This window comes from Glycine max, chromosome 19, assembly GCF_000004515.6.
Source record: "Glycine max cultivar Williams 82 chromosome 19, Glycine_max_v4.0, whole genome shotgun sequence".
NCBI lineage: Eukaryota > Viridiplantae > Streptophyta > Magnoliopsida > Fabales > Fabaceae > Glycine > Glycine max.
In genome coordinates, this window is record NC_038255.2 from 2,486,107 (window position 1) to 2,504,373 (window position 18,267).

The following is an 18,267-nucleotide window of genomic DNA, read 5'->3' on the forward strand; positions in this document are numbered from 1 at the left end:
TATATTTAATATGCACTTAGTTTTTGCATTGCACATTTAAGTTCCATAGCTGTTAAAGTGATGTAATTATCTCCATCGGCAGCTGCAAATTGAATTTGGATGTATAAATGTAGTGTGCTTAGCGATGTTTCTCGTAAAGTTTTCAAGAGAAAAGGAAGGTAAATTTAACATGTAATGTTTGAGAATTTTCTCAGAGGGGGAAAGTGTGCATGTTTAGCTGATATTGCTGTAATACAGAAAATGTTAGGATATCGATCTTTTGGCCCTATTACATTAATCTCCTGTTCATCTATATCAAAAGGGTCATATTATTCATACATCCAACAATTAGTGTGGTTAGTTTTCCAAAAATTTTATCAGCAAAAGGACATAATACTATTTTCGTTCTTCTTTTTTATAAGAAATAAATTTTAATATAAAATATACTAAAATTTATTTCTTATAAAAATAACCGGAAAATATATATGTTAACAGGTACAAGTTGTACCAATGGATTACAAGAAAATTTGGATAACCAAACAATGTAACCCTAGCTCCATGCAGGATCCTACCCCAACATTTTTATATATCTCCTATATATAGTATGATAGACAAACCCTTCACAGCACATAGTTTCGGAAATTCCTAACCCAAGTAATATTAACAAAAGCCAGAGGAGACCCAAGTAATATTTCCATTTGCATACCTTTAATTTTTTTTATAAGTCAAAATTAATTAAGAAAGTGTACATATATATATTGATCATACAACGTGTACATATATAGCTACAATATTGTCTCTGGCAAACAGCATTGAAAAATACTACTAAGAGGACTCATACGCCACTTAAAAACCGACAACAACATTATATCTTTCTTAACATATAAGCCACCATTATGCAACTTTAATAATATCCAATATTAAGCTGGGTAAATCAAAGGTAACACGTCAAACAAAATGTAGTTGCACATCAACCAAATTGACCAATTTACAGTGTGTCAAAAGATGTATTATATTGAAATGTTAAGTGCAAGCCTAATAAGACAGTATGAATTGGGCTAGACCTGTATCAATCACATTAAGTGTATTTGTGCAAATAATTCAAACTAATTGGATTCAATCTCTCTGTACCTATATATAGTTTTGCTTGTCTTTAGGGTGTGTTTATTTTGTACCCTATAAATATTAATTAACACTTTCTTTACATTTCGAAAATATCAATTCAAATGTAATTTTATATTTTGGATTGGGCTTTTCGACAATACAAATGGGGTATTGTTTGATATTTATGTTGTTTCCTCCTCCTTGTTTGATACAAATGGGGGTAAGTTCACAAAACCCTGGAGCTATGTGGTTTACTGCACCTTGAATTATAAAGTCTTATATTCCTATTTAAAGGAAAAAGAAAAGTCACTAGTATAAATATATGTATGTTCGCATGCATTACATAGGTGAAGGAAAATGTACTATAATGATCAATTAAGTAGAATAGCTATAATTTGTATATACCTTCATATTACAGACATATATAATAAGAATCATTTCTGTAATAACATAAAGTAATTAAACTGTGAGGGAAAAACATTTATTATTACCAGATAAGCATAAATTACGCTGATAAACTCCCTAAACTAACCTTATCTATGGGTCCATTTGGATAAACAACTTAAGATCTTATTCGATAAGTTTTTATTATATAAAAACTTATGTCATAAGTACTTAAAATCAATAAGCTATTTATGTTTAGATATATCTGTTAAAAAGTGTTTATACAATTTTAAAGTGTTTGGATACAGTGCATCATAAGCACTTATAAAATGTTGTCTTATTTGACAAATTAATAAATTTAAGAATCAAATTATGATTAAGAATAAAATATTTTTAAGAAAATAGTTAAATAATAAAAAATAACTATATATAAAAAAAATATTAAAAATAAAAAAAAATACTGGCTGGTCAGTATTTATCTATTTTTAATTCATAAAAACAAAAAAAAATAAGAAAATATATTATCTAATTTTATTTTGTAAAATAGTAAAGGAGTGATTAAAATTAAAACTAACATTATTTCTAAAAGGTGAATGTTATTTATAAACTATTCAGCAACCATTATACATGAGTTATGATGACAGCGATCTATATTCTGTTGGCTTTGGAAGAATGGATGACACTTGACAAAGCAGCCAAGGTGATAAACAAAAGGAACGAAAAATAACAGGAAGGAAAGAACGGGACAAGTAACTGTGCTTAATTAATGAAAACGAAATTAAAATACACTCAGCATTTAAAAAGCGGCATAAGTTGTTACCATAATTAAGCTATACTGGACAGCTTATATAAATAAGCTTAAAAGATCTTACGAACCTTTCAAAACATGTTTTTATAAGTTCTTCCAAACATTAATCGCTTATGGTATAAGATAAGTAAAATTAAGTTTTTGATAAGCTCTTCCAAACGGGGCAGAAGAAAACATTACTGTATAATTTCTCCCGAAAGGATACAAAAAATTATAGTTGCTAAAAATATTTGCTAACCATATTTTTATACACGGATTGATCTTTGGTACGGTGCAAGATCTATTAATTGCATAATGCGTTATGTTTTCCTATCTAACTTTTGTCTTAGAGAACAAAGTTAGGTGGCTGAATGGTTGGTCAATATTTGGTACTAATCTAAAATTGATGTTACTTAACTATGTTAAAAGGTTTTAGGGCAACCAAAACGGAAGCTTTGGTTCTCAAAATGATTGTGGCATGGTATAACATATTTTGATTTGATTAATGAGTGATGATCAAAACGTGAAAGTTCATTTCCTAAACATCTAATTAAGAATGGATCATGTATGGCTACATGTACATGCAAACAAAGGAATCAAATATTGTGAAAAGTTTTGTCGTACAGGTTTGGCAAAGCTTACCTATCATACTCACGTTTTTAGGTCAATCGCGCGCTATAGACAAATCTTATTGGTATCGTATCAATGCACCCCACAGAATTGCCTTTTACAATCAAGTTAGGGGCCATGGTACGTTTGAGGCATAAATCTGGCTTAGATGGTCATTCCAAATGAAACCCATCTTTATCGTTTTGCTAAGTAAACCCATCACTATTTAGGTGAAAAGGAAAAAGTTTTCCAAATTAAACCCATCACTATTCAGGCCATTCCTCATATATGAGGGGAATCATTTTGCATTGCTTTGATTTTTACTGTACCGGATAAACACGGAGTGAATTAGGTGAATGGAGAGAAAAAGAAGTAAATTAATTACATCAGGGTTTATCAAAAAAACCAATTGCAAAATTATCATAAACTGCATTCCCTTTTTATTTTTTACGTTTATTTTGATACTATCAATTAAATAAACGTTTGAAATCAACCTATAAAGAGTGTAATTTCTGATCAAGTATGAGAATGAAGTACTCTAATCAATCAACCTACAAAGAGTCAAATTAACTATTTCTTCACAATGTTCTTTAATATTGAATTGACACACCAATCTAAAAATAACATACTGGTTAGAACTAATAATTGTAGCGAAAAATTCACGGTCAAGACCTAATCTTAATTAAATCCAATAGCCTAACTAGAACGCATGACGTACGCCTCCCTAAAAATTAAAATTACTTTCATTATGTAGCAAATTTGTCAAACCTATTTGACTAATTTTTCCGGAGAGTCCTTCTAGAGTAAATAAAAAACAAGATGTCCTACCTGATATCAATGAAATTTATTCCACTTTGTATAATCGTCTTCTACTTCAATTATATTTTTCATATTACAATTAAAGTAATTCCTTACTCTTAAAAGTACATAGGAATAAAAGTAAATAGCACATACACATATAATAAATTTGTTCGTTTGTATAAATTAATTACTTTTAAAATTATAACTATTATATTTCTTACTAATTTACTGTAAAAAAAATTACATGAAAAATATATAGAAATTAAACTCTTTGAAAAAATATTTTTTTATCCTCTAGAGTGATATTTAATTTCTATATCAACCAAAACCTTCATTAATTAATTATTACATGATTGAATATATAGTAGATACACTAAAGAGAAAGATATCATAGGTATTAAAACTTATGAGTAGGTCCCAGTTGTTAAAATTTATTGATAGAGGAGATGAACTTCATCTTTTATAAATACACACCCTAGGGTTAGGGCTCTGCATATCCATTGCAACAAGTAAGTCATACTCTCACCCTTCTCTCCCTCACTCTCTCTTCCTCCTCTGATTGCTTTATTTCTTTCAGTTTCTGATTTCAATTCATGATATGCAATCTTTGCAGGGTTTGAAGAATAATTTGAAAGGGTACTAGCTAGTAGAGCTAGTACTTCTACTACTGTGAGAGTAACATCATCATGAGGAAGCGCCAAGTGGTTGTGAGAAGAGAGGAGCCTCAGAGGAGTGGCGTTAGGGCGGTGAAATACGGCGAGTGCCAGAAGAATCACGCCGCGAATGTGGGAGGGTATGCTGTTGATGGCTGCAGGGAGTTCATGGCAAGTGGCAGTGGCAGCGGCGGCGGCAGCGGCGGCGGAGAAGGAACAAGTGCTGCTCTCACTTGTGCCGCGTGTGGCTGCCACAGGAACTTCCACAAGAGACAGGAAGCTGAAGTGGTGAGTGAGTGCTCCTCGCCTACCTCCAATGGAACTTGATCAGAGAGAGAGAGAGAGAGATATTTCATCATGTTTATACCTCAACAATCATGCTGCTAGCTACTCCATATCCCTTATAATATATTTTGTGGAATTTGCTTTTTCTGCTTGTTAATTAATTAAGAATTGGGGTTTTAATTAATTAAACATACTGCTGAACTAGTATGATCGAATTAATGAATATTCTAGAACTATTATATATAGTAATTCTAGAGTGGTAATGTATGTGATGAATTTTAGGTTGATGTTTGTAATTAAGAGAAAAGTGCAATCACAAATTGTTTTTGTGATGATGAGTGTGCAAAGTTTATTTTGATCATCTTCTCTTCTTACATGTTTGGTTTAAACTTGTTTTTGAAGAAATAATTACTTGGTTTCTGTCAAAAGAAAAAGTATTTAATTTACTTATCAGAAATCATGTTTCCAAACATGTAAGTAGTTACTCGGTTAATTAAACTAGTCTTTTGTTGTTGCTTTGTTTATTTATGAGCTTGTGTTTGTAATTAAGTTGTGTTATGGATTTTGCTTTGTGGCTATAGCTACTCGATGAAGCAGTTGGTTCAGTTTGAAATTTGATGAGGAAAATTGGTTTTGGTTTTGCCTTCTTTAATTGATTTCTTTGTCTTTTCGTGGCATGCTGATTTTGATTCGATTCCAGATCATATCATTCGAGGATTCCACACTATACCAAACCCCACTTTGCTTTGCCCTCTCTTTCCATTTTTTTCTCCTTTTTCAGTTTTGGTATATTGTTTTCACTGAATTAAATTTCCTTCCATGATCAAGACAGTGTTCAGGAATTCAACATCACTTTTACTATATATCATGCATGCCAGTTTCCCTAGTGTGATACTATGTGTCGTGTGTAACAAAGTAGCAATTAAAGCCGTTATACAAAAATGTTGCATTTATATGCTATGTAAAATTTTATTATGACGATAACAACAATTCCCTTACCTGTTTCACTCTTCCCTAATCCCTTAAAAGGCACTATCTGGCTTTGCTAAGCTCTACAACAATTATCACAAATAAATCTCCAATCCACTAGCTAGTGTCGTTTGAGACCACTTTGAATAGTTTCACGGTCCACATGTCTAATCATGTTGGTTGTTGAAATAAAAAAGTTTCATTAACTACTCATTAAAAGTTTATTTAAGCTAGATCAAACTAGCTGGGGTCAAAAAATTAAATATAGGGTTAAAAACACGTATACAACACTTTTCCACAACTCTTTTTTTTTTTTTTTAATTTTATCGTTCTAAGTTACACCATTAATCTTATCTCACATTTTACTCTTTTTCTATTGTTATCTCTCTCTTTATTGTAATAAATATTGTAAAAAAAATTAAAGATATTTTAAGTATAAATTTCTACTAATTCAACATTAAAAAACATATCAAAGATAAACACCTAAAGCTGATAAAAAAAAGTGAACACATTAAATATGATTTGTAATTCAGTTTTATCTCTCTGCTTAGACATGTTTATGTAGACAACAGATAATGTTCAATCATGAACCATATTAAATCGAAATAAAAGCAACAAAAACATTAAGATATTTTTTTACTAGAAACATTGAGATTAGCTGCCTAACCGTGTATACCAAAAAAAAACACATAAAGAAAGAAAAAAAGAAGCTTCCTAATCGTACGTGTGTGTTTGTGTGTTCCTATAATTGATATAACATATGAATGAGTAAACCCTGAATGCAAGTAGTGTAGAAGTAAACTAATGATCATTATGAGAATAGAATCGTGCATACCTGATGATAGACAATTTCATGTAACACTACTGGAATTGAAAGTCACAATAACACTACTACTTGTTGTTATCATTCAACAAAGTGGATGTTAACTAAAATTAACATGTAGAATGTGCAGAGGGGAATGTTTAGAAGACACTTATTGTACCTTATAGCTAGCTTTAATAAAAGGAGATAGCAAAGTACTACTTTGGTATGCATAGATATTATTTTCCATGTGAGGTGGCGCAAGCATAAGGGGTCAAGTTAGGCATTGAGCATGGAAGGAAACAAAGTTTCAGGTATACGTTAATACTGAATCAGGTACATGTCTATTCCGAAAATATTCCAATCAGACCAAGTAGTCCCGAGCTAGCTACATATATGAAATAATACAATATATTACTAAGATAATGGAATGTTTAAATTGTTGAGCAAAGTTAGAAATTAATGCTATGTCTATTTGCTTTCCTATATTTGCATGTTTGATTGCGCCAACATTCTAACTTACATAGAATAATTTGTGCATACACACTACTAAAAAAATTTTTTTACGAAGCGTATTTAAAGTTGGTTGTCGAAAGACTGTCATTGTTTGGGGGACAATAACAATTTTGTAAATATTGTCAACATTTCAAAGATAATATTCGCAAAACAGTATTTGAATAGTGTAAAACTAAGATGATTTCCATCTTTGAATTTGGACAATTTTAAATTTGATCGTGCGGTCATTCGTCTTGTCTCACTCGTTGTCTTCTTGTTCTCCTCTTCCCAATGCCCTCTGACCTCTTCCCAATGCCCTCTCTTCACCTTCTCCTTGACGCTAAGGGCCACTGCCTCCTGAAAATGCCCACCGGCACAGGGAAAACCATCACACTCCTCTCATTGATCACAAGCTACATCCTTTCGAAGCCCCATTCCTCGCTCAAGCTCCTCTACTGCACTTGCACCGTCCACGAGATGGAGAAGACACTTGCCGAGCTCTGTCTTCTCCATGATTACCAACTCCGCCACATCAGCCCCACCACCAAGATCCTCGCCCTCAGCCTCTCATCCAGGTTTGGGTGTGCAAAGACTAGTTTGCTAAAAAAAACCCATTCGAATTGGTTTCAAACTATTTTAATCAGTTCGATTTTATATCCAAATAGTCAAACTAATTTAGAAACTCGTTTAAAATCGAACTGGTTTTAAAAAACTAATTTTGAACTGAACTAGTTTTTAACCAGTTTTAAACTAGTTCTAAGAGTCGAACCAGGTTCGAACTGGTTTTCAAATTAGTTTTTGAATTATTTTTTTCAAATAAAAAAATATTTAAATAAAAATTAGTTCGGTTAACCAAATTGGATTTGTAGAAACAATTCAGCTAACTGAATTGGTTTTCTAAAATAATGCATTTATTTTTTCTTGAACTAGTTCGGGAAAAACCGATTCAGTTTAGGTTTGGTTACAATCTTGTTTAATCCGAACCAATTTTTTTTAACACCCCTACATCGAGGAAGAATCTTTGCGATAACTCGGGGGTTCTTGCCGCCGAGAATTGTGACTCTGCAGCTTCCTCAGTCTTCCCTATGAGTTCCAAGTCGAGATCCCTGCTAGGGTCCCCAGTGCTAGGTAAACTACTACTCTTCTTTCTAAAAAAAATGCATTTTTTTGTTAGATTTCAAATGGGTTCTGCTTCAAATGTTAAAAGCTTTTTTTTTTTTCTTGAAAGAGCTTTTGGTGTTGATGTTTATGTTTCTGGGTGTGTGCATGGAAGAGAAAGAAAGTGTAAGACTTTCATGAAGGGTGGTGAAGAAGATGATGTAGCCAGAACTTTGTTTGAAACTAGTGCATTCGGGTTGGTCCTTATTCTTTTAATGTTAAGTATGCCAGGTTCATAGTTTGGAGGATACTAACTCTGTCTTATCCTCCGGTTGTGATAGGTCTGAGAGCAGCATACAGAGGCTAATCAAGTTGCGAAATTCTGCAATGTTCATATCAAGAGTTCAAAATTCCAACTGCTTGGATGCTTGATTCAGGAATCATGACCAAGGTATCCTTTTTATGCTTTCTTTGTGAATGTGATAACAATAATGATACTTAGTAAACCTTTCCTTTCTGATATGAAAGCAGGCTTCTATGACTAAGATATCCACGTTTCAAAGATTGGACAAGCCATCAACCATTGCCTGTTGATGCAGACTTGTTGCCAGTTGTGGTTCCAGGATATGAAACCCCACTTTGCCCTTGGTATGCAAGAAACTATCTAGTTAAATACTTAAATTCATGTCTTGTAGTTTGCAAATGTTTCTTTCTAATAGATACTATTTGTTAGCTAATGCAGGCAGAAATAGAGAATTGCAAGGTCTGGCTCGTGCTATGGTGAAGCGGTGGGAAACAAGTGCTATTCAAAAATTGCCATCAAACGAGCTTTTCCTAATTCATGTAATGAAACACTACTGTTTTGAAGAACTTAGGGTATTTCTCATAAACAGAGTTGGAATTTTAGCAACAGTACTGTTTTGAAGTGAAATTTTATTGTGCAAAAGAAAGTATATAACTATACCCATCTGCTTGGCCTTTTAATCTAATGAGAACATATCCTATAAATGGAAACATTGGTAATGAGATTATGATTCTAAACCCATTAAATTTTTGTCTAATGCACAAATTGAAAAGTGAGCATAAAGGCAGATGACCCGATAAAAATGAAGCCTATCTAGTTTCATAAAGCATATTTGCATTATTTTGTTTTCATCCTGAAATAGTAAAGGTCAAACACGCGTTAGATTTTCTGTTAATGTTTATTTTTATTCCTTATCTTTGCTCTAGCAACGACTTAGTTTGAAGTTTTAGGGAATTGCCATACTGACTATGCCCTCCAATTGCCACAACATCTTTCTGTCATAAAATAACCATATTTGGTATCATAAGACTGATAAGTTTATTAGCTTTCCCTCAACTGGGATTATCAGTTGAAAGGATTAGGTGAAGTCTATAAAACCAGAAAAGTGTTGTGTCTCTGCATTTTGTAGTTAATCCCTTGACATGCATTTGTTATTTGTCTTCTTCATTTAACTATTGTTTTGACAGTTGTTCTGGTTCTTAATTTTCCCTGTGGCATATTCAAATGAATAAATTATTCCTGTGGCAAACTCGTGTTAGTAATTTGAATGCTTAAATCATGAAAATTATACTTATTATAATGACTTCAATTATGCATTTTTTTTAAAAATTAAAGAATAAATAACAAATTGTTTTTATTGCCATGAAAAGCGTAATACGTACAATATAATTTTCTTTACTATCATCAATTAATTCATCCTTGTTCTGACTTCTGAATCTTGCATCTTAGGCCTACTCAGTCAAATATAATAGCATTTATGGTATTTATCTTTAGCAGCCAATAGCAGATGCCTATGGACTGCTCATGCATAGGAATGGACCCTTGCACCTGGAGTTTCCCCTTCACCAAGGTAAGTGAGAGATTCCTACAATGAATTTCTTATACAATTTTTTTTATTGCACTAGGATTAGACACAGCCGCTGGGGTTTGGTTAGATAGAAATGGCATTTTGTACTCCTCACGCTCAAACAAAGGTCATGATTATGACCCTTCTTTGGAGATTATGCGTGTTGTCGTCATGCATTTTAAAATATTTCTTGCGAAGCCACAAATCTAATAAACATTTTAAAATATTTATTGGTCAAAATATTGTAATTAAAATATAATTATATTAAAAAAAGACATTTTAAAATAATTCTTTAAAAAATCGTCTTAGAAAATTTACATTTTAAGATTATTTTTGAAAAAATTGACTTAGAATTCTCAATTTTTTAAAAATTTTTTGTTTAAAAAAGACACTCTAAGGCGAATTTCTAAAAAATTGTTGATAACGGTGAAATTTGAGCTAATTTGATAGTCAATTTTGACTAATAATGATTGTAATTTCTTCACTTTACTATTGTTTTTAATGGAATAATGAAAAAAATTAACATCTTTGTAATTTTTTATGAGCATAAGTCAAAAGAAGAAGATTTCAAGTGCTTTAGAGGAAAATTGATGCAAAAACGGGAAGAAAAAACCTTGAAAAAAGTTAAAAGAAGTGAACAGTTCGCTTAACGCAAGAGACAGACCCAAGAGAAAGCCCAAAGTCGCGCTAAGCGCGTGATTAAACCATCATTTTTGTTAAGCCCAAAAGTGCGCAGTCAGCATGAAAAGTAAGTTACTTTAGGCCTATAAAAGGAATAAGAAGGCTGAAGGGAAAGACATATCGAGTCTCAGAGCTCTCTAGTGAATAAATCCAAAGTCTGAGCACCTTTGATAGGGAAACTCTCCTTCTTAGTCATTCCTCTCCTTCTTTTTCTATAGTCATCTAGCTCATTCTTCCATCCACATTAGCCCCTGAAGTATAAAGTCTCTCATGATTATGAGAAGCTAAACCCCCATTGTTGGGAGTCTGGCAGGCCAACTCTTGTAATGTAACTCTGTCTATTATCTATTTAATGCAATTCTATTCCTATTATTCTTCTCTGTACTTTTCTGTTATTATGGTCTGATCATCTATATAATATTTAGAGGGTAATGCAATGAAAAATGGTTATTTTTTAAATTCATTGTTAGAAATAGATTGATATTTTTTTTGCCCAATTTTTACATCTCTAATCTTAATGTGGTTTATTATTTTTATCTTTACAAAGAAATTTGGGAGAAATAAATAAATAAATTAGGTTCTTCGTACAAGAAACCAAAGATAAAGTGTTTTAGTAGATGTGGGTAGGAACATGGATTTCATTAGATAGAGAAAATCTTTAACATTGCATTACAAGAAGTTTTGGCATGCTAGGTCCAACATTATCACATTTTGAATTCATCTTTTTGCATTTAAATAGTTGTTAATTCTTTCTTTTGTTCTAAATCCAATTTTCACACTTAAAATCCTCTATTTATTCTACTTCTTCTAATTGTTTAATAATTGGATTTGCATCACTTTAAGTACAAATAAAGTCCAATGGATTCGACACTCAGACTTCCGAGTCTTTTAGTACTTAAAACGAATTGTTACAATTACCAACAAGTTAACAACCGTCTTAAAAAGTTTACTTTCTAAGGCGGTTTTTGAAAAAATCATTTTAGAATTCTCAATTTTAAATTTTTTTTATAAAAATAATAATTCTAAGACGGTTCTTCCAAAAATCACCTGAGTTTTTAAATTTTTTTTTGATAAAAAACATTCTAAGAAAATTCCAAGACAAAACCATCTTAGAAATTATACCTTTATAAGATGATTTTTGAGAACCGTCATGGAAAGTCTTAGCTTTCCAAGATGTTGACTTAAAAGACGATTCAAAACCATCGTCGAATGTCTCCAAGAATCAAAGTTGAAGATGATTTTTCTAGTAACGACACCCAATAGTACTACATTTGGTTAATAAATAAATATCTGAAGTCGAATGGTGATGAAGTGTGATGTTGTGACAATTATTGGTATGAACGACTCTATCTAGAAAGAATAATTATTTTTAAGATTTATATAAGTCAGTTTGAATAAATTTTCAACAAATATTTGTAAGAAATTGATAACATGATATTTTGCTTATAGAAACTAATTAATAACCTAAAGAAACTAAACTTCTTACTATCTTGTGGTAATGTTAAAGTTCCAGGTTATATTTTGTCTTCTCTTCGATCGCTTTTTCTCTCTTAATTGTAAAGTTTGTTGTACAAATGATATTTCGCTTACTAAATTATGGTATAGACCCCCTATCAATTGTTGCCTCAATGTTTTTTTCTTAACATATTATTACCTGATAGCAATTTATGCTCCAAATATTATTTGACTTATTCACCAAGCAATCTCATCTCCTTTTCAATAAATTTTTCTTACTACAACCTAGCATCATTTCATATTAACACCTTTGTCAACCAAGTAATTGAACATACATGTTTAATATATTGAAGTTAAAATTGAATCATTCGAGTATTATTTGAGTTCAAATATTAACAGAAATAACTTTTGTCACACTTTACTTATTTTTGGTTAAATGTTGGATTAATCTGTATCCATTTTCTTATAAATCGAAGGGTTAAGATAAAAAAAAGTATTAACACCTTTGCCTCCTCAAAGTATTCCCTTTGATCATGACAATATTAAGTAGGGTTAGTTTGGCTCAAGGTTCTTTTAGCGTCTCTTCTTAAAAGGGAAAACTGAAAACTAAATAATTTGATTTGTATAGAAGAAAAGGAAATTAAATATATAGCTTTCAAAAAAGTTAGATGAACAAGTTTTTAAATTGGTTTCTCTTCTCTCTTTCTCTTTTCAATGTATGTTGCTTTTGTTCTCTCTCTCAACTCTTTTGTCTCTCTAATTTCTCTATTTTCTCTACTTGTCCTCTCATATCCCTCTCACAATTCTAGCCTCTATCCGCTTTTTGTCTTTTTTATTTTATTTTTAAAAAATGAAATGAAATGAAAACTATATATCAAAGCTTCTAATTTACTTTTAAAACTTTTTATTGTTAATTTTTAACTTTAGAGTAGTTTCCAAGTAACTTCAATTTTTAAGTATGCATTCTTAAATTTCTTAAATTAGTACACTAGCAACATAATGCTACATGACAAATAATGGGGAATTACTAAAAAAAATCTGTCAACTTTAACCACACCTTAACCAAACCAATCCTCACTATAAGATCCATTTTAGTGAAAGCGTTTCATAAACCCAACTTTTTTGAACATCAAGAGCTCCATTAATATATTACATTAAAATTAAATTGCATAGAAAAAAAAATATAACTATCATATTAGAAAGTTAAATCAATGTTTCATATTTGATCATTTTACAAGTTAATGACGAGAAAGCAAAGTCAAGCGCATGTTAAATAGTTTCGAAACTGGATTTTAAATCAAAAGTTCACATAAAATTGAAATCAATTTAAAAAAGTATTTTCTAATTTTTATTTCAAACCAGTGTTTAATAGTCTGGATTAATTTTTTTTGAGTTTATGTGCACGCTGGTGCGCATATTCATATATTTAGACTGCATAATCTTATTAATGAAATTACAAACAAAGAATATACTAACAGAATTTATATCTTTATCTAAAAAATACTAGTATCTAATAACTGTAATACTAAATAATTTTTTAAGGATATAAAAGTTTTTCACACTGTTCTGTGTGCTTACCCTTTTCATATTTGAGAGCCAATTGTGGTAGAATAATGGCTGGAATCGTAGAAATGGCCCTCAGCCTAAATAATCAAAAGTGGTATGCAAGCTCACTTGGGTTTGGTTTTTTTTCTTTCCCTTTTTTTTGTTGACCTTTTCCTTGGTGTTTTTGGTCAAGTGTATGGTAAATTGCTTCTTGCACCTCATGTTTTGCTTCCTGCACCCATAGAAAACACTAATGTACAAAATTATCTTGTGTTTCTTTTTATTATTATTTTCTTTTCTGAATCTAGTTATCATTCCAGATTCAAAAATCCAGAATAGAGAAAGTTTGAGCACTTGTGTTTTCTAGATTACCCATTAAGGAATTATGTATGCATAATTCTGAAATGAGCTATTTGTAATTATCCATATATATGTAATTTTGGAATGGGCAATCCAAAATTATGTAATTTTGAATTTTTCATTCCAGAATTATGCATATATAATTTGGGAATGGGCAATCTAGAAAATAACATGTTTGGAAGTGCTTAGTTTTTTTTGTCTATTTTGAATTCTACAATACAGAATTATAATCAAATTCAGAAGAAAAAAAATTGAAACTTGCTTCTTCGACATAGAGCAACAAATGGTGATCCAAGAAGGGCAACTATGGTGGTGGAGGCTTTCAAACAGAATAAAAGGGAGCAACTATGGTGATATGGAGGAAAAGGGAAGAACCATGGTGGCAGTTTCAGATAGAGGATCCATGGAGGGCACTCTTGGGATATTTGAACTAAGGAAGTGCAGTAGCAAACAATGAAGTGTAAAAAGCAATTGTCAAGTATATGTACCAATTGTTTTACCAGAAAAATAATGTTTGAGCCCTAACCTTCCTTATGGGCCACGCATTGTATCTTATTCCATATAGTTTTAAATTGTTTTTATTTACAATCTGACGTCAACATAAATAATAAGGCTTAATTTAATTTTTTTTCATTTTTAAAAATTAATTGACTTTAATTTTGGCTCCTATTAAAAATTATTGGGCTAAATAAGTTTTTGATTCTTGCAGAATTCAATTTTTCAGGTTTTAATTTTTATAAAAAAAAATTATCTATTTTTAGTGTCATATTTATTTTTATTGCTGATAATTAGTTCCTAGAAGATTAATTTTTATGTATAGTAAGTATAAAAAAACTTATACTGTCAATAAATCAATTAGAAATTATTATGAGTATAATTTTTAATTAGTTTTTTTATATATATAAAAAATCAATCAATTTATCATGTATCAGGATTTTTATTATCATCAAGCGCGTGAATCAACTTGTGTAAGATTGTTTCAATCTAACCAGTGATATCAAATTTTCATCCTAAATTTACAACTATATTAAATACTCAAGTTTGAACGTTTACTAAATAACAGATGACTGTAATCACCCAAAATATGCAAAGTGAAACGTGTTCAGAAAACAATCAGACCATCGATGAGGTATATCCCAGCAATATACTTATTCTTGTTTGACTCGTGGGGGGTACTCCATGTTATACAGCAATTACTACACCACCAACGAAATCAATTCATATTTTTGTTATATTTATTTTTGTGAACAGATCAGTTTAGTTGGAAATTAGAGAAAAACATATGCCACAAACACCTTAGTAGTATTAATAAATGTGTTATCAATAGAAGGTTATTAGTGAGCAAAAATTAAGTTTAATTTTGGTTCTATAACTTTCAAACAAGTTATTGTACAAAGCTCATCACTGTTCGTAAATAATTGATACTTTAAATATATGTTAATAAGGGTTCTATTCTAGGCTTTATACATATAAAAAGATTTGCTAGAGGAAGCAAACTACGCTTTAGTATTCTCTAACCTTAAAAAAAAGTTTTCGATTATTAGTGGAGGAATATTTTTAATACACAGAAAAAAAATATCATTTTTTAAACAAAGTTTTTTTTAAAAAAAAAAACGAATCATGTAATAGTCGTTAAAACATTCCGTTAATGTTTTTTTGTTAAATTATATAAACTTAATGAAAATACAGATAAATTATAGGATCCAATTGATATACAAAAAACACAATTAAATAGGTTGCGATACTTTATTCATAATTTTAAATGAGTCTTTCTAATTAAAAAAATGGTAATGACATTTAGTCAGTAGTTGCTCAATTAAAAAAATTAAAATATAAGATTTTTTTATATAAAAAAAACGTTTAATCTTTTTCTAATTAACTAGGCCAATCTTTTTACTTCACTTTTATTATTCAAATCAATCTTATTACGTAATTGAAAGGATCAAGAAAAGAAGCAAGTTGTCTTTGCAAGGTTCTCTCAAGAGTTGGAAAGTGCAAGCAAGGAAGGGTCAAAGTTCTCTTAACTCTCAAGAGTTGAAAAGTGCTTTTTAGACACCAAATTAATGGCACCTTATGGGTCTGCGATACACTGTCACATGGTCCCTAATGAATCTATCAAAGTAAAGGAGCATGTGAACAGCAACAGGAGGTATAATGGTTTGCCCTAATCGGTTAGACAAATGGGCTCTTCCTTCTTCCTTTCACATGCCTTGAGTCTGCCACTCCTTTGGAATTAGACAATTTACACCAACACCACTTCCCGTGTTATCTTATATCTCAATTCAAAATTTGTGCTCCATTAATTTCCCTTCTTGGTATATGCGTGAAATATACCTGAGACATTGAGAAATTCACAAAGAAACAATTAAAGATGTTCCTGAGTTATAACTCAAAACTGTTACTATATTGATACATTAATTACATGCTTTTGTTTAGGTTGCTAAAATTTATAATTCAATCATTATTGAGTGTGTGAATCAACTAATTAATATGGGATTATTGAAGAAGCATACAGTTTACTGTTGAAAGTTTTCAAAAGAAAATTGGAATATAGAAGAAGATGATGACTTGTCTGTGAATATATGACAATTTGTATCTATCGGCAGTTCAATTTTTCTTTTTACAAAGTCAACGTCCAAAGATAATAAATAATTATAATCAGTACATTTATCATTGCCAAAACATATAATTTTCTATTAGTATCATTGTGTAAAGTATGGTATATATATTGAAGGATTGCCCAAAATCTGCATGCATTTATGTTTTTTTTAATATATTTAATTTTGTTATTATGTAATTTAAAGCATTATTTTTTCCAAATTTTTGTTGTTTACATTACCTATTGTTATGTATTTTAAATTTTTATATGTTCTAATTTTTAATAGACTTAATTTCTTTGAAGGGAGAGGATAAATTCAATTCTATCTTGTTGAAATGAATTTGGATTTGACTCTTGATGAAGAGAAACCTAGCACCATCATTGTTTCAAGCACTACTTTAAAAGAGAAAGTTGATTATAAAAATTGGAAAAGATCAAATAAGTTCAGTTTATTTCATTTCACACTTTCAAATTGTAAATATACAAGTCTTTTGTTGTGGCATTGATGAATAGTAGCTTTTAACCATCATGATATGACAAACAATATTACATAAAGACTTCGAAAATGAATGTGAATGAAATTTCTCCATGCAATTCGTATTGAATTTATTATCGTTTGAATATAGTCTTATCCAAATAAATTTCACTCTCTATATCTAATTATAAGCCTCGCTTAGCGAGGGTTGTTCTTTGCTTTGCAAGAAAGCACTGGGTATTAAGCCATATATGATCCTCCCTTAATGAGAAGGCGATTTTGTTTGAATCGCAAGAACTCACAAATATGCTTTTCCCAGGCCATTAATGACTTAACAAGTAGTCCCAAGAGCAATAAATTATTGAAAAACACATACCAAAAACAACCACGATGGAAAATTGTGAAAGAGCATAAAACTGTGAAGAAAAACCTCTTGTAATATGGAAAACTTTTCTTTTAGTAAACCACACAGTCCAACATTTTTACATAAATATATAATAAATATATTAAAATTTATTTATTAAATATATTTTTATTATAAAATATCATAAATTAAATTATTTTTAATTTTTTATGATAGAAATTGCAAGTACCATTCATGGAAGACAACCATATTCAACACCATTGTGGGCAAAAAAAATAATCTTTTTCGAGTAATTAATACAAGTGCATATGGAAGACTCAACAATAATTACATTTATTTACAAATCGTATAAAATAATTTTAAAATTTCATAAATAAATATTTTGTGAAATAATATTTATATTATGTAATTGAAATTATTATACTAAGAATTAATTTATATCTAATTATTTAATATATTTATTACAAATAAAATTTTGTCTTTATGTTTAGTAATTTTATATACGAAAATTTTGATAATTAATATGTGTATAATAAGTTTAATCATCATTTTTACATAATTATATATAAAATGTACTAAAATTAATTTAGTAATTATATTTTTATTATAAAAATAGTTTTATATGTTATCGTAAATTATATTAATTTTAGTTTTTTATGCTTAAAACCACAAGTATCATTTACAAGACATGACAACAAAAATCCAATTTAATAGTGAGTACCCCTTTGACTCCACCCTAAGTTTGATGGGAAAAATTCGTTTTGACTAGAATTGTGTTCAGATTTTTTCCATTACATATATTATTATAATTATTAATAATATAGTTATATATTTATATATAATTCAATTATTATATGTAATTATTAATTATGTAATTATTTCATATTTTATTTTTTGTAATTATTAAAATATAGAATAACTATTTTGATTATTAAATAAATAATATTATAA

At 30.0% G+C, this 18,267-nt stretch overlaps 1 protein-coding gene and 1 long non-coding RNA gene across 9 annotated transcripts; both read left to right on the forward strand.

The window, feature by feature from the left end:
• Positions 1-4,047: 4,047 nt before the first annotated feature.
• Positions 4,048-5,215, forward strand: LOC100799188 (mini zinc finger protein 2). Its single transcript, XM_003554397.5, has 2 exons — positions 4,048-4,173; positions 4,278-5,215. The coding sequence occupies exon 2, from the start codon at positions 4,351-4,353 to the stop codon at positions 4,642-4,644; it is 294 nt and encodes a 97-aa protein (XP_003554445.1). The 5' UTR covers positions 4,048-4,173; positions 4,278-4,350; the 3' UTR covers positions 4,645-5,215.
• A 1,181-nt stretch (positions 5,216-6,396) lies between these two features.
• Positions 6,397-14,460, forward strand: LOC113000474 (uncharacterized). 8 transcript variants are annotated; one of them, XR_005890015.1, is made up of 7 exons: positions 6,397-7,996; positions 8,142-8,222; positions 8,308-8,417; positions 8,498-8,614; positions 8,709-8,842; positions 9,768-9,840; positions 14,154-14,460. It is a non-coding gene; the product is annotated as an uncharacterized lncRNA (long non-coding RNA). The 8 variants fall into 8 exon arrangements; XR_005890016.1 differs by having other exon boundaries at positions 8,709-8,809; positions 9,765-9,840; XR_003265802.2 differs by having other exon boundaries at positions 8,709-8,809.
• The last annotated feature ends 3,807 nt before the right edge of the window (positions 14,461-18,267 follow it).